Below are 17,896 nucleotides of genomic sequence, written 5' to 3' on the forward strand. Positions count from 1 at the left end.
CTGGAGTCAAGAATTTTGGCCACTTCAAATTCCCTTTGCCAGTGTACTTTTACCAGGGGAGGTGGTGGGGCATCGCGGGTATCAGGGGAATAGGGACGGAGTAACAACACATGAAACACTGGGTGTACCTTGAAATCATCTGGCAATGTCAGTTCTACTACCACAGAAATAGGGGGTTTAATTTTCTGGATCTTGCAAGATGGAGGTTTTTGATGAGAGCCACACCTGATCTCCTATCTGATAAAAGGGAGCAGGTCTCCTTGTTTTGTCTGCTTGTTTTTTTACTTGCGCTTGGTAGAGTTTTAAATGGTGTTGTACTTGTTTTTGAATCTCTTGTAACTCTTTATGGTCTGTCTGTACTGATGGGACTCTTGTGGATGTTTGAGACCCAGTTATAGGTAGCTTTTTTGGGTGCAGACCAAACAAACAGTAAAATGGGGATACTCCTGTAGCCATGTGGACACTGTTGTTATATACAAAGTCTACCAGAGGTAAAGCCTTATCCCACTCAGTAGACCATGTGTCAATGTAACATTTCAGGATTTTCTCCAGTGATTGGTTGGCATGGTCCGTCTGCCCATCCGTTTGTGGATGATATACAGAGGACAAGTGGACGTCCATACCGATAGAGGAACAGAAGCTACGCCAAACCCGTGACATAAATTGGAGGCCACGATCGTAAACAATTGTGGTGGGCAACCCATGAAGCTGTGCAATGTGTTGGACAAACAAATCAGAGAGTTTGGAAGCCGTAGGGAGGCATTTCAATGGAACAAAATGAGCCATTTTAGTTACGTAATCTACAACCACCCATATGACAGTGTGTCCATTGGAAGCTGGAAAATCTGAAATAAAATCCATACTTATGGTATGCCATGGGGCCACAGGAATTGGCATGGAAAGTACAATCCTGTGGCTTGAGTATGTGGGTGTTTTAGCCCGAACACAGGTGGAACAAGTCTGGACGTAGCTTCTGACATCCTGCACAAGTGTGGGCCACCAAAACCATCTTTGACAGATATCTAACATCTTTTTCTCACCTGGGTGACCTGCGAGGACAGAATCATGTCCCCAATGTAACACTGTATCCTGTAATTCTTTGGTAGGGACGTACAACTGATCAGCATGGTATAGTAAACCCTCGTTTTCACACACATCAGTTGAACAGGGAACCTTGTGTTGGGCTACCCGTATTTTCTCAAGGAACTCTTGGGAAGTGCACACAGCCATGATTTTTCTGAGGGTATAATGCTTCTGACCTGTTCTAGCACAACATCAGAGGAGAAACCCATCCTGGACAACGTGTCTGCCTTTTGTTGTGGAGTACCGGGCCTATAGGTGATTATGAAGTCAAACTCATTAACGAATGGAAGCCAGCATAATTGAACAGGTGTCAGGGCCTTGGTCGTTTGAAAAAAATGTAAATTACGATGATCTGTTTAAATAGTTATGGTGTGTCTAGCTCCTAGTAGGTGGTGACGCCATTCCTGGAAGGCAGCTTGATGGCCAGAAGTTCCCGCTCCGCCACTGTGTAATTTTGCTCGGCGGGTAGCAATTTCTTGGAGAAGTAGGCTACTGGATGAAAATGCCCAGACTCAGGATCTCGTTGGGACAAGACAACACCCACTGCTATTTAGGAAGCACCTGCTTCCACGAAAAATGGCTGAGCTGGGCCGGGATGATGGAGAATGGGTGCTTCAGTGAATGTGTTTTTAAGATGTTGGAAGGCTTTCTCAGCTTCTGCATCCCAGAGGAACTTAACCCCCTTTAGTAGGAGACGAGTTATGGGAGATACCACAGTAGAAAAGTGAGGTATAATTCTCCGAGAAAAATTTGTGAAGCCCAAAAACTGTTGCACTTCCTTGATGGATCTTGGGGCTACCCAATCCAGGATGGCCTGTACCTTGGACCTATCCATGGAAATTCCATTGGGAGTGATCACATAACCCAGGAATTCTACAGTTGTAGCATGAAAAACACATTTTTCCAGCTTGGTGGAGAGATGATGCTCACAAAGCCGTTCTAAAACCACTCTTACATGCCCTATATGTTCCTCAGTGGAAGACAAATGGATCAAAATGTCGTCTATGTATACCACTACACAGATATCCAGAAACTCCTGCAGCACTTCATTGATGAAAAATTGAAACATTGCAGGAGCTTTACACAGCCCAAAGGGCATCACTGTGTACTCGAAGAGTCCAAATTTAGTTCAGAACGCCACCTTCCACTCATCCCCCTTCATCACTCGGATCAAGTGGTAAGCGCCCGGAGGTCAAGTTTAGTATAAATGGTCGACTGACGTACCTGATCTAAAAGTACTGGGATCAACTGAAGAGGATACCGATTTTTTATGGTCACTTTGTTCACTGCACGATAATCTATACAGGTGTGCAGCTCGCGATTCTTCTTGGGCACGAAGAACAAAGACGACGATACTGGAGACATTGAATGATGAATAAAACCCTTAGCCAGTCGATCATCCAGGTAGTCTCGCAGGTATCGATTCTCAGGCTCAGAAAGAGCATACACCCTACTGCATGGTAGCGTTGCCCCTGGAATCAAGTCTATACAACAATCGTATGACCTATGTGGCGGCAGCTGGGTGGCCTTCTGTTCACCAAAGACATCATGGAAGTCTTTATACGGTACAGGAATGGCCAGTGTGTTGTCCGGCTTGATAGCTGTACTATGTGTGGACCCAGAATGCAAGGGTGTCACTAGTAATGGTTTGTCGTGGTAACAGGAGTGCCAGCAATGTTTAGAGCCCAATGTCACTGTCCTTGCAATAATAATGTAGAATGTTCAGAAATGCATTTGTCTCTTCAAGATAAGCACTCTGCCAAAATACGAGGTCTGAAATACACCAGCTGTTCAAGGAAAGCACAGCGCTCAAATAACAAATTCCCTGGAGAATACTAGTCACTTAGCTGCAGTTTTTTCCGGAGTGCTGGAGGAATGCCTGTGGTAGCTGGTACAGGAACGAAGAAAATAATTGCCCCAAAAGTCCTGAATACGAGGATGACAGCAGGGGCTGGACTGCCAAATCAGATGCTGAGATCAGGAAGCAAAACAAAGCCAAGCAGGCATGTTTCACTCTGCTATTTATAGCCAATCAGGAAAGCAGTTGAGTTTCCACATGTGGATGAGTCACCACTCCCAATTAGAAGCACATGTCTACACCACACCCAATTAGAAGCACATGTTTACTCCCACTCACATTAGCAAACAAGCATTGATAAAACCAATTGTGTAAAACAGCACATTATGTTTACTTAGAAACATGAAGGTTTAACCAAGAACAGAGCTATGATCTAACCCTAATCCCTGGGGATGCTGACAGATAACACAGGAGGCACCCTGGGGATTCCTGACACTCTCTGCCTGTCTGTCCTACAACTCTTCAGGGGTCAGACCCTTAGATGAGACACTGCTCCCTGCCCTGGAGACCCTCTCCTTGGACATAACAGGCCCACCCACAATACCATGGTGTATGGAATGCTCTTCCTCCGCCGCATCCTCCTCATCCTCCTCATCCTCCTCATCCTCTGTGTTCCCTTCTGTGCTCTTGGCTGTCACCCAGGCCCTCAGCACATTTTGCACCTTCTTGGATGAGCTCTTAGCCAAAACTTTTACAGAACTGCTTCATCTGAGCCTTTGTATAGCTCTCTAGGTCAAAAGCAGCTCCAACTGATGCATCTCCAGATTGAGACATGATGAAAAGTCAACAAAAGTGCAAAGTTCCAAAAGGCAGAAAACATGTTCCCAATGAATTTCAGAAGTCAATCAAAGATTACCACAAAAATGGATGTAGGGAAAAATCCAAGAAAAAGAGAAAAAAGCATGAATCACAAAACAAGTAATATGTGGTCACTTAGTGGTCTGCACTCAAAACAGAAGTGTACACGTAATCACTGTCAAGTACAAATACAAGTCCAATCCCACCACTGCCACCAATGTTACAAATGGGGTCTTTAGTTGGCAGTCAGGTTACCCCCTGTCCAAGCAAGGACCCTCACTCTAGTCAGGGTAAAAGAGAATCACCCTCAGCTAACCCCTGCTTACCCCCTTGGTAGATTGGCAAGAGCAGTAGGCTTAACTTCAGAGTGCTAGGTGTAAAGTATTTGTACCAACTCACACAGTAACTTAATGAAAACACTACAAAATGACACAACACTGTTTTAGAAAAATAGAAAATATTTATCTAAACAAAACAAGACTAAAATGACAGAAATCCACGACACACAAGTCAAGTTATCATTAAGAATGCAAAAAGAGTCTTTATGTAATTTTAAATACAATGTTGATGCTGCTAACGTGAAAATGTCCCTTGGGTGCATCAAAAACAACCCTGCATTGGCGAGTGTGCATCAAAAAAGACTTGCGATGCGTCGATTTCACTCACGAGCGAGACCTTGTGTTGTTTCTCATTTAATCTTTGTACAAACATGTCTCTCTCCTATATATTTCTACATACAAACATATATCTGAAAATATATAAATTTTATTATAAATCAAAAAAATACATGAGATATAAAACCAAAATCCTATTGCAACTAACATAAAGACACAAAGACAAACAATGAATAATGAACACAAAACCTCACTCAAACATGCTCACATTGAAACAACAGATAAAGACAAATCAAATTTTGCAAAAAAAATCAATTTAACAAATATATTTCAAAATCACATATATTTTTCCTTATTCTTTTGTCTGAGCTAATAGCAAATAGTCTTTTCACAGTTCATCAAATATATACAGAGATGGCAATACATTCAGTTCGCACTTGAATCAAATCACCAAGTTTATTCAGGCAAACAAGTGTTCAGTGGGTACAGAAACACATTAACCAAGATTCTCTCCCTCTACTCAGTTTCTCCTTTTTGTTAGCGTAACTCAGGTAAGCCGCCTAAACTTCCACCCATTTCTCAACATCTTTCAATTAGCACCTTTATTTTAGCACTTCTAATTTTAATCAGTCAATTGCAATACAGTAGTCTGCCAGGGCCAAATCATGTATGCCTTCTGTTTCACTTTATTTTGGGTCACAGGTGGGATTAAATGTGACAGGCACACTTAGGTAATCAGTGTGATGATCATTTTATTGAAAGTTTAAATTGTGCAGTAAAACTCAAATACACAGTAATTCTGGGGCACTCTCAGATGAGATCGAGAGAAGCAGTCCCAGACCATCACACCCAGGATACATTATTTTAGGGATTTAGGGAAATATAAATGTGGTGTAATATGTTGAAATATATTAATTTCAGCCTAGCATTATCAGAAACATCTTTAATATGCGAGTGTGGCATGTTCCTTTTCTTGCTACTTATTTTACCTGCAGAATCGGTTTTCCACTACATCATGATCTGTGGCAGCTTCAGCCTGATGACTGCCCTGAGGGCTCAATACAATGACAAAACCAAGTTAGTACTCTTGAGCAGATCAAGTAGGATCATCATGGTGCATTAAGAAAATCTTGAAGCACATCCCATGCATGCTTTATGGCCTTGAGTCTTTTAATTTGAAGAAATTGATCATTATTTACCACGAACACATTGTGGGACGCCTCAGAAGTAAGGAGTCTTTAATGCACAAATGGATTTCCTACTTCCAGTTGCTACCTCTCAGGCTACTGAAGTTCATATCTTTTGCTACGCACACAAAGCTAGCGTGTTCTTATAGCAGTGCCAACCCGTCCACGGATTGTCAGCATGAACTTTCTTTCCTATATGTCTTAATTGCTGCAATGTCAGCCAAAGTAAGAAGAGTGATTAAGAGACTTTTTTAGTTACTTAAGACCACAAAGGGGTGCAATACCACCAGACATACAATAGCAGAACAGATCAACACAATAAGAGTTAACCTTTAAAATGAAAGCATCATTAAAATATCAGTTAAAAATCTCACAGACAATACCAACCGACATACACAAGGTGGACACATTAATACAATACATGTTAAAATGTAAAATTAAAACAACCTTAAACTATCAGTAAAAGACCTCCCAAGTTTTGAGGCAGAAATTCGATAAAATAGTAAGACCTCCGATCACCATCAGATAAAGGCAAACATATTTCTGGCCCTTTAAGTGTAAAGTTCTAATTCTGAGGGAGGAGCTCAGCTGTGAGTAGGTATTTATTATAGCTTTTGTCCTATGTCACATGTGATGCCGCTCATTCCTTTTAGACTGTATTTTAAATGTTGACTGTGTTCAAACTGGGGCTTTATCCATTGCAGTTATCAGCCTTACTGCCTGGTGCATGAATTTGACTAAGGCATTCAAGATTTGCATCTATTCTCCGTTAAAGGTGTATTGTATTGCCTCATTCACATAAGGCAGCTGCCTTTCAAGAAGGCCAATCTTAGCTATTTAGCTAACAGTTTGGGACATGTACTAACAATGTGTATTAGAAATTCGGACCTGTACCTCATTAGTTGCAACAAATATTGGAGTGGTTGAACTTGCCCCACACTTGACGAGATTCTAGAAGTGGAACTGTTAACGCGTCCCGACCTAGGTACTTTACTTAGACGGGGACTCGTTTTAGGCCAATGAATCTTTTGACCCTGATTGGAGACACCTTAAGACGAGATCTCTATTCTGCATTGCAATCAATGAATCAATAACCCCATCAATATTCACAATAACGATCAATCAAATCAATTAATAAGAATAGAAACATGGCATGACCCTCCAGCCATGAATAACCACACCATTATAGTAAGAATTTTGATATTTATTCCCAATTGGTTACACTCTACTACATTTGTTAGTCTCAATACCAGAAAACACATCAACAATGTCACAATGTGGCAACTTGAATATGACTTAAGGAAAGCAAAAATCAGGAAACATTAGAACAAAGCAGGAAGTCAACATGAATCAACTTTAGCAGAGTATCATTAGCGCATTTATTCAACAAAGCAAATATTCAGTCATTTGTCTATTTGCATTGGTTTTAGTGAACTCCTCAACTATCCTCTAATTAGCATCAGCATGTTGGGCTCATGCAAAACAATTTAGTAACACAAATTTAGAAAACCTCTAACTATGGACTCTATCAAAAGAGCAGTTGGTACCTAGAAAGAAAAGGCAAACAGACAATTACAATTCATCATCATATAGTTACCCTCCGTAATGGGTCAGCATACAGAGTCAGTCTTCGTCCTCAGGACATCAGTTGGTTCGCATCAGCCGGGGTAAGTAGCAAAGTCTGAGCAAAAGAGGGCAAACGTTCTTCCTTCATAAGGAGGAGAAGTAAATATCGGGCAAGGCAAGAAGAGTGAGGATGGTTAAAGTATCAGAACAGCAAAGACTAAACTGGAATGTCAGAGTAACAGCAGGGGTGTCCCTCTAATGCCTCAGTAAAGGCGCGAAATGATTGAGTAAGAGTGGCAGGACAAAGGCACGCAATGGTTGATTTCTCCTTGTGACACGTTGTTAAATTAAATTTGCCAGAAAAGTCTCTAATTTCCATTGGTCAATATTTGATACACCACTATCTCTGTCCAATGATCCGTTGGTCACCTTACTAGAATTTTCACCTAAGGCAGTTCTCATGCAGCTTATTGGTTCCTGTGATTTACGTCTCCATCGGGTAAAATGGCAGGTAATAAAAGTTACACGCGTTGCTCCAGTCAGTAGTTCCATTGTTTTTACCTTGTACCTGTTGCGAATTACACTGTTGAATTCGGCAAGAATGTCTCCTTGAGCAAGTCGGGTCTCATGAGAAAGAATTTACTATGGCTACACACACATCTCTAGCTTCTGGAAAAGTACAGTTACATGGCCTTCAGCAAGACAGCACATTGCACGTTAGAAAAACACATTTAATATGAGACCAGGCAACTAGGCCCAGACCTATGCTAACTAAGGCCTAGTGAATAATTTAGCAAAATCTTAATATATAACTTTCAAAGCTAATACAAAATCATACATTAGTACATTGTTAATTCATTATTAGTCAATTTCATTTATCATCGTATACATTGGTGGCCACTCCCCGTGGGTACATTTCAAACGTGTACATTAGTTGTACATTAATACATTTTCTCTACCGTTTTATTATACATTATTTTGCAAGCATGTCATGTTAATATTGAATATAAAAGCTACACTCCAACAGCACTGGAAAGCGCTGCAGGCATTTGACAGAATGCCCAACTGACCTGGGCATGCTGAATACCATAGAGGCCAGCAGGAGCGGTTTTGTTTTACAATTGAAAGCATCCAAATCTACTGTGTGAGATATTTTTTGTGTGCTCCTTAAGCATCTTCTTGGGCTGTGCCACTGATGTGGGTAGGCTCCAAAGGGTTTCCTCCTGCAGAGTGATTATAGCAGATTCGAAATAACTATTCCATGGAGCACAGCTGGCAGAGTCTGATGAAGCAGAAGAACAAATACCGCCTTCAGATAAGAGGCTATAGCGTATCTCAACCTCTGGCAAGAAATGAGCAACTGTACCATAAGTGTTAGTGATGCCTGTACCTAGTTAGATTCTAGCCGGATGTGACAGTGGCTAGTAGAATTAAGGAGCTGACCAACCCCGAAAAGCCAGGAGGCAATATATCAAGGAAGGCAGGTGCTTTGTACAAATGTGAATAGAGGGGCTAGTGAGGGGGCTTTAAGATTGCTGTAAAGTCACTTGATGGCAAACATGACCAAAGCTGCTTTTTAGTTTAAATAACAGAGGTGCTCCCTGGAAGAGCCTTTATTATCAAGGCAAACTTGGAAGTGCATTACTTTCTTTATATCACTGCACACTCGTCCCCACTTAGACATTGATTCAGCTTACAGTGCTTATTACCGAACACAAAGACCGCACACGTATTAACCTTCAGTCTTAAATTATCAGTTACATTGTAAGGTTTCTGAGCTTTATGAGCTTTTTGAAGACCTGTGGCAGTGTGATCCAGAATCACAGTGTCAGCTGCATATTGCAGGGACTGTAGTTATAAGGAGGCTAATTTAGGGCTGCAAGTGCCTTGAACCTTAATGGCATTTAGCAATTCTGCTGTATATAAGTTAAAAAGCAGTGGAGCCAGCACCTGCCTCTGTTTCAGCTCTTTATTCCTTTTTTTTAGCATATGCCTGTTATGTGTCAGTTTCAGTTCTACCCAGGTGTTCCTATGTAGACTAAATGGCTTTCATTAATGGGGACGGAATCCCCTATTTTTGGAGCTTGGCCAAAGAAATGAAAGATCCACTTCATCAAAGGCCATTCTGTAGACCATAAAGCAAGTGAACCGGCTGTTTTCACTTTTAACACCTCCTGGATAATTAAAGAGAGACTGAGAATATTATCGACTGTACTTCTGGCTCCCCGAAGGCCAAATGTATTAAATTTGAGGATGCTGCCCAGGCTTCTAATTTGTTTTAAAGTATTTTGGCATAATATTTAGCCGCTACATCAAGCTAGGCAATCAACCTGTTGTTCCCAGGTATAGCAGGTCACCTTTTCAAAAAAATCAGATGAAGAATGGACCTCTGCCATGATGTGAAAACACACTGTTTCAAACACATATGAATCTAAATTTGTTAGGAATGGAATCCCTTTAGGACAAATTAGATTTTAAAAGGTAGTTTGGGCGGCTGTTAAGTTCCAGGGCACTAAGCAATTTGGAACCCTTAATAATCAACCGCATCACATTAACTTCCACTAGGAAGAGATATCAATTGGTGTGAATGGGCAGGCCCACCCCTAGGACTGGTCAACCTATAATTACTCTATATGAGAGATGCAAACAGGCTCAGAAATTATGTTACCAAGGTTTGTGGGGTGCTGTGTGCCATGACTATTTATGAATTTTCATAAATATTTTATTGAGTCTGATTTACGAATTTCGACAATCTTTGATCACAGTATTTCTGTATGAGTTCTCTTTGCCTCACATATCTTCTGCTTATAGTGTTTGTGTAATCTTTGGACCTTTATAGTGTTTGTCTAACCGAATGGTAAAGCTCTAACTTGTTGAACAACCCTGTTTAAATTTTTCTTTAATGCTCTAATTTCCTGATGAAACCGGGCTGCTCAATAGGACTTTGGCGGTCTTTTAGAAAGACCGCCAAAGCTGCAGGTGCCAAAAGACCGCCAGTGCTGGCGGTCCGATGACCACCATATCACAATGTTGTGCCGATTTCCGAGCATAGGTTGTAAGCATGTAGCATTGTACTGAGCTGACACCCCATCAAGTCACTCTGTTGAGTGGGTGAGTACACCCAGGGAACTCCTAAGATTTGATCAATTTGGCAAACTGTTGGATCTCTGATAGATAATGTGCAAGGTTTAATTTAAAGTAATCCGTTAGTATAATACATCCATTAAAGCTAGGGAATCCTTTAAACCCTGAGCTTTTATGAAAACCAGAGATCTAGGCAAATCCAGGGGTGTGTGTGGCTTGCATGGATACCATTATGTTTTCATACCCTAGATGCTCTGCAACCATCTAGCTTTGGATATAATCATGCATTTTCCTTTCATTTGTGTGAGGAAAGGTTTTGTAATCATGAGAATCCTCAAAATGCCTGCCACCCAGCATTCCCATAAGTTTCCTGATAAAAGTGGTACTCCAGTTGTGTGGCTGGACCTATTACCCATGACAGGAACTAATCAAACCAGGGACAATGTGAGGCCCACATCTACTTCTTGTGGTGAAATAATTCATCTGTTTCTGTGAAGTTGATAGTCACAGTCACACAAGTGAGGTACTGTTTTTATTGGGAAAAGTGTGGAAATGTTGGGTGACAGAAATTTTCAAAAACTAGCAGTTGGGGCAAAAACTTACGTATGAAAATATTGTGACCTACTTCAATATTTTCCTATTTGTTTTCATTATTATTTTCATTTCAATGATTTGTTTGTTTTTGAGAATATACAAATAACCCCTTGCTGAATTCAGAATTTTGTATGCTTTGCCAGGTTCACCAATGGGTTTCAAGTCTGTTTCCATCACAAACAGCAATAGATAGAAAGTACAAAAATAGGAAAAATTGATTTTCATCATTTAGAAAAATGCAAAAATGATGAGCAAATATATTTTTTTTACAACTCTGCATGTTCCTGAAAACGAGAAAAATGGTGACCTAACCACAACAAACCTTTTGTTGATGCTATTTTTAAAAAACATATATGCTTTCTGGCTGAGCAATTTTTTTTCAGTTTAAAAAAAATACCAAAATATGACTACATTTTGGCTATTTTCTCGGTTGTCTTCAGAGGAATCTACACACCTTTAGAACCCTGAATATGTGCAGAAAAAGGATGCAAATGTGGGAAGGATACGTTTTGTGGAAAACAGTTGCAGAGGATTAAGTGCCAATTACCCCATACATCTATAAAACAGCTTAGCGGTGGGGTCGGGAAATGCCTGCATACACAATTGTCCTACTCTTTCCTGACTTCACACAGGTAACAGTGCAAGACCTTTAAAATTGTACAGTTGGAATTGAGGAAAACAAACTTGAAATATATGATGATCCTCCTGGCTGAAGGAAAATCACATTGCTTCTACCGAAGAGGTTTTAGAGTGGTTCAAGGGGCAATGGACTGTTAGCAAAAAGTGAGAGTGACCACTGACGAAACATGAGAATTGTTGTACTTCCAGACATGGGATGACTCTGGCCCAAAGATATCTGCAGCAAGTCAAACATCCGAAGAAGGGAGAAGAGATCTGGCAGTTGAAAAGGAGCCCTTGTGAGAACAAGCTTTATCGATGAAACGGTTTAGTGACGGTAGACAAATATCGTGTATTGATAAATTACAATTTGATTCTGCATTTAGGGACTCAATGTAATCTTAGATAGTGAGTTTGGGGAAAGGCACTTAGAAGGTAATAAACCACTCCCCATTTTTGGCAGGATGAGTCTTTCACAATAGCTGTAGCATATTGAGACAAAAGGGATTAAAAGCAAAAGGTAACATAAAATGAATATATAGCCAAACAGCAGCAATTTCTGATTGTCTTTACCGAGTTCATGTCATTGTGGAGGCAGATGGAAACTTTCACACATGCAGCATGAAAAACAGAGATTGGCCAGGAGATTACTCAATGCAGAAGCCAGAAAGGGTGTGGATCTCAAGCAACAGAAAAAGTAGTACTCTCTATCTGCTCAATTGAGAGAAGAGTTTGTGATGCTTCTTTCTTAGAAATTGTTATCTGTCTTGAGGTAGGATTGTAAGGAGGAAAGATGTCTGACTCATAAGTTATCTTGAGAGCCTGTAATGCCGAATTTAACTTTGTTAGTGCACCCATTGCAATCTTTCCCTTAATAAATCATTCATATCTTACAAAAGAAGAGTTGAAATTGTGTAAATGCAGTTAGAAAGAGTTTGGAAGTTGCCAATATTTTTAAGAATAGTTTGAACTATTTCTTTACCACTTTACATAATTCTTTCTCCGGCTTCCCTTTCAGATTATGTCTGCTCTTATTTTAAAGCAACACGAATCAAGGTATATAGAAATCGTTTGTCTTTTACTGGATGTGGTACCAAAAGAAATTCATTTAAATCAATATCTTTACTGAGCTTTGACAGGTGTTGCTTTAGAGCACTCCAAATAGATTGGGAAAGCCATCTTTGGCAAGGTTTCCCTTTGCAAAATATTATACACTGACCTTCGATATTTTCCTCCACAATATTTTATATTGCCAATATTTTTCACTATGTTAATATAGTCAGCGGATATTTTTGAGTTGATATTTAGGTGGAACACCATTGCACAATGTCCAAAATATATGATCAAGGTATCCTTTTGGACCACAGGTTATGTCCTTGTCTTTTCATAAACTAGGGTTGAGAGGGCCAGAAATTAGGTGTTTTCTGACAGAAACTAATTGGTAATTTTGTTGCCACCTATGCAAGACATATCTGAGTGGCATTGTCAACAGTGATTGCTTAGGAGTATGAGATGCAACCTTAATAAAAAGTGCCATTGGCACAACACCACTAGTTATGCTACAAATATGAGGACGTGTCTCAGCATTCTATGAATTACTGCCCAAGCGTTCTGGAGGAGAAGTCTTCTGAAATGGCTTTGAACATGTTGATGTTTCTGCAGTGGATTGTGATAATTTATGAGGGCAATATATGTCAAATCAATGAAATAACAACTAGTCTGAGCTATATCAAGTGTGCCTAACTAAAGTCTAGGGAGTTAAAACAGGCGAACCTTGACCCAAGGGTAGGTCGCTCCCCCTGCCGCTGCAGCTCCTCCAGGTTCCTGAGTTCCTGAGACCCACCCCACAGTAAGTACCCCCCACCTCCCAGCCCCTCGTTCTGCCCCGCGCTACTCACCCTCTCTCCTGCTCCTGCTTCTTTTCCTCTTTTCTTCTTCTCTGTTCTTCCTCCTCTCTCCTCGTCTGTATTCTTCTTCTGTACTCCTCTTCTCCCCGTCTTCTCTCCTCTTCTCTTCTTCCTCATCTTCTGCTGTGGTCTTCTGCACTCTGTTTCTTCGTTTTTTGTATCTTCCTCCGTGTTCTTCTGTGTTCTTCGGTGTTCCTCTGTCTTCTTCTGTCTTCCTCTGTGTTCTTCTGTCTTCCTCGGTGTTCTTCTGTCTTCCTCTGTGTTCTTCTGTATTCTTCTCTGTTCTTCTGTCTTCCTCTGTGTTCTTCTGTCTTCCTGTGTGTTCTTCTGTCTTCCTCTCTGTTCTTCTGTCTTCCTCGGTGTTCTTCTTTCTTCCTCTGTGTTCTTCTGTCTTCCTCTGTGTTCTTCTGTATTCTTCTCTGTTCTTCTGTCTTCCTCAGTGTTCTTCTGTATTCCTCTCTGTTCTTCTGTGTTCTTCTGTGTTTCTTCTGTTCTTCCGGTCTTCTGCTCTTCCGGTCTTCAGTCCTTCCGGTCTTCTGCTCTTCTGTTCTTCTTTTCTTCTGTTCTTCTTTTCTTCTGTTCTTCTGTTCTTCTTGTCTTCTTGTCTTCTGCCTTTGGCTCTTCTGCCTCCTCCGTCCTCTTCTCCATGCGCCTGCCCTCCTGCTCCTGCCTCATCCCCCTCCCCCACTCGCAACCCCCCCCTCTATCTCCCCTATCTAACCCGTTCACTTTCTACCTCCCTCACTCCTCCTATCTACCTATCTCTCCATCTCTCTATCCCACTATCCAACTCCCTCACTCTCCACCTCCTCCTATCTTCCTATCTCTCTATCTTTTTCCCTATCTATCGATTTCTCTATCTACCTTTTCTCTCTACCTATTTCTCTATCTCTCCCCCCCGCCACCCCCTCTATTACCTATCTTCCTATCCCCTCACTCTACCTCTCACCCTCACCCACCTCTACAACCCCCCCTCCCCTATCTTCACAACCCTACACCTATCTTTCTCCCTAATCTCCTAAACCTCCTAACACTCTCCCCCCTCCACCCTTAAACCCCACTCCCCCAGCTCTTCTCACTCTACCTGTCCCCCCCCCCTCGCGCTTTCCCGCCGCGACCTCCTGCACGCCCCCGCCCCCGCCCCCCAGCTCCCATTCGCCCCCAGCTGACCCCTCCCCCCCCTCCTACCTCATATGGCGGCTGCTGCGCGACAGTGGTAGCGACCCTTGACCCAAGGGTAGGTCGCTCCCCCTGCCGCTGCAGCTCCTCCAGGTTCCTGAGTTCCTAAGACCCACCCCACAGTAAGTACCCCCCACCTCCCAGCCCCTCGTTCTGCCCGCGCTACTCACCCTCTCTCCTGCTCCTGCTTCTTTTCCTCTTTTCTTCTTCTCTGTTCTTCCTCCTCTCTCCTCGTCTGTATTCTTCTTCTGTACTCCTCTTCTCCCCGTCTTCTCTCCTCTTCTCTTCTTCCTCATCTTCTGCTGTGGTCTTCTGCACTCTGTTTCTTCGTTTTTTGTATCTTCCTCCGTGTTCTTCTGTGTTCTTCTGTGTTCCTCTGTCTTCTTCTGTCTTCCTCGGTGTTCTTCTGTCTTTCTCTGTTCTTCTGTCTTCCTCTGTGTTCTTCTGTCTTCCTCTCTGTTCTTCTGTCTTCCTCGGTGTTCTTCTTTCTTCCTCTGTGTTCTTCTGTCTTCCTCTGTGTTCTTCTGTACTCTTCTCTGTTCTTCTGTCTTCCTCGGTGTTCTTCTGTATTCCTCTCTGTTCTTCTGTGTTATTCTGTGTTTCTTCTGTTCTTCCGGTCTTCTGCTCTTCCGGTCTTCAGTCCTTCCGGTCTTCTGCTCTTCTGTTCTTCTTTTCTTCTGTTCTTCTGTTCTTCTTGTCTTCTGCCTTCGGCTCTTCTGCCTCCTCCGTCCTCTTCTCCCCGCGCCTGCCCTCCTGCTCCTGCCTCATCCCCCTCCCCCACTCGCATCCCCCCCCTCTATCTCCCCTATCTAACCCGTTCACTTTCTACCTCCCTCACTCCTCCTATCTACCTATCTCTCCATCTCTCTATCCCACTATCCAACTCCCTCACTCTCCACCTCCTCCTATCTTCCTATCTCTCTATCTTTTTCCCTATCTATCGATTTCTCTATCTACCTTTTCTCTCTACCTATTTCTCTATCTCTCCCCCCCTCCCACCACCCCCTCTATTACCTATCTTCCTATCCCCTCACTCTACCTTTCACCCTCACCCACCTCTACAACCCCCCCTCCGTTATCTTCACAACCCTACACCTATCTTTCTCCCTAATCTCCTAAACCTCCTAACACTCTCCCCCCTCCACCCTTAAACCCCCCCATACCCAGCTCTTCTCACTCTACCTGTCTCCCCCCTCGCGCTTTCCCGCCGCGACCTCCTGCACGCCCCCGCCCCCCAGCTCCCATTCGCCTCCCAGCTGACCCCTCCCCCCCCCCTCCTACCTCATATGGCGGCCGCTGCGCGACAGTGGTAGCGACCCTTGACCCAAGGGTAGGTCGCTCCCCCTGCCGCTGCAGCTCCTCCAGGTTCCTGAGTTCCTGAGACCCACCCCACAGTAAGTACCCCCCACCTCCCAGCCCCTCGTTCTGCCCCGCGCTACTCACCCTCTCTCCTGCTCCTGCTTCTTTTCCTCTTTTCTTCTTCTCTGTTCTTCCTCCTCTCTCCTCGTCTGTATTCTTCTTCTGTACTCCTCTTCTCCCCGTCTTCTCTCCTCTTCTCTTCTTCCTCATCTTCTGCTGTGGTCTTCTGCACTCTGTTTCTTCGTTTTTTGTATCTTCCTCCGTGTTCTTCTGTGTTCTTCTGTGTTCCTCTGTCTTCTTCTGTCTTCCTCTGTGTTCTTCTGTCTTCCTCGGTGTTCTTCTGTCTTCCTCTGTGTTCTTCTGTATTCTTCTCTGTTCTTCTTTCTTCCTCTGTGTTCTTCTGTCTTCCTCTGTGTTCTTCTGTCTTCCTCTCTGTTCTTCTGTCTTCCTCGGTGTTCTTTTTTCTTCCTCGGTGTTCTTCTTTCTTCCTCTGTGTTCTTCTGTCTTCCTCTGTGTTCTTCTGTATTCTTCTCTGTTCTTCTGTCTTCCTCGGTGTTCTTCTGTATTCCTCTCTGTTCTTCTGTGTTTCTTCTGTTCTTCCGGTCTTCTGCTCTTCCGGTCTTCAGTCCTTCCGGTCTTCTGCTCTTCTGTTCTTCTTTTCTTCTGTTCTTCTGTTCTTCTTGTCTTCTTGTCTTCTGCCTTCGGCTCTTCTGCCTCCTCCGTCCTCTTCTCCCCGCGCCTGCCCTCCTGCTCCTGCCTCATCCCCCTCCCCCACTTGCATCCCCCCCCTCTATCTCCCCTATCTAACCCGTTCACTTTCTACCTCCCTCACTCCTCCTATCTACCTATCTCTCCATCTCTCTATCCCACTATCCAACTCCCTCACTCTCCACCTCCTCCTATCTTCCTATCTCTCTATCTTTTTCCCTATCTATCGATTTCTCTATCTACCTTTTCTCTCTACCTATTTCTCTATCTCCCCCCCCCTCCCGCCACCCCCTCTATTACCTATCTTCCTATCCCCTCACTCTACCTCTCACCCTCACCCACCTCTACAACCCCCCCCTATCTTCACAACCCTACACCTATCTTTCTCCCTAATCTCCTAAACCTCCTAACACTCTCCCCCCTCCACCCTTAAACCCCCCTCCCCCAGCTCTTCTCACTCTACCTGTCCCCCCTCCCTCGCGCTTTCCCGCCGCGACCTCCTGCACGCCCCCGCCCCCCAGCTCCCATTCGCCCCCAGCTGACCCCTCCCCTCCTACCTCATATGGCGGCCGCTGCGCGACAGTGGTAGCGACCCTTGACCCAAGGGTAGGTCGCTCCCCCTGCCGCTGCAGCTCCTCCAGGTTCCTGAGACCCACCCCACAGTAAGTACCCCCCACCTCCCAGCCCCTCGTTCTGCCCCGCGCTACTCACCCTCTCTCCTGCTTCTTTTCCTCTTTTCTTCTTCTCTGTTCTTCCTCCTCTCTCCTCGTCTGTATTCTTCTTCTGTACTCCTCTTCTCCCCGTCTTCTCTCCTCTTCTCTTCTTCCTCATCTTCTGCTGTGGTCTTCTGCACTCTGTTTCTTCATTTTTTGTATCTTCCTCCGTGTTCTTCTGTGTTCTTCTGTGTTCCTCTGTCTTCTTCTGTCTTCCTCTGTGTTCTTCTGTCTTCCTCGGTGTTCTTCTGTCTTCCTCTGTGTTCTTCTGTATTCTTCTCTGTTCTTCTGTCTTCCTCTGTGTTCTTCTGTCTTCCTCGGTGTTCTTCTGTCTTCCTCTGTGTTCTTCTGTATTCTTCTCTGTTCTTCTGTCTTCCTCGGTGTTCTTCTGTATTCCTCTCTGTTCTTCTGTGTTTCTTCTGTTCTTCCGGTCTTCTGCTCTTCCGGTCTTCAGTCCTTCCGGTCTTCTGCTCTTCTGTTCTTCTTTTCTTCTGTTCTTCTTTTCTTCTGTTCTTCTGTTCTTCTTGTCTTCTTGTCGTCTGCCTTCGGCTCTTATGCCTCCTCCGTCCTCTTCTCCCTGCGCCTGCCCTCCTGCTCCTGCCTCATCCCCCTCCCCCACTCGCATCCC

General features: G+C 43.5%; 1 protein-coding gene across 1 annotated transcript in view; it reads left to right on the plus strand.

Moving 5' to 3' along the window:
• The window catches only part of LOC138265066 (connector enhancer of kinase suppressor of ras 2-like), a 518,319-nt gene that overhangs the window by 13,096 nt on the left and 487,327 nt on the right, over positions 1-17,896 (plus strand). Inside the window, exon 2 of the mRNA XM_069212618.1 lies at positions 12,421-12,458. Coding sequence (XP_069068719.1) covers positions 12,424-12,458 — 35 coding nt within the window. The 5' untranslated portion in view covers positions 12,421-12,423. The remainder of the gene's footprint in view (positions 1-12,420; positions 12,459-17,896) is intronic.

This window comes from Pleurodeles waltl, chromosome 2_1 (genome assembly GCF_031143425.1).
Source record: "Pleurodeles waltl isolate 20211129_DDA chromosome 2_1, aPleWal1.hap1.20221129, whole genome shotgun sequence".
Lineage (NCBI taxonomy): Eukaryota > Metazoa > Chordata > Amphibia > Caudata > Salamandridae > Pleurodeles > Pleurodeles waltl.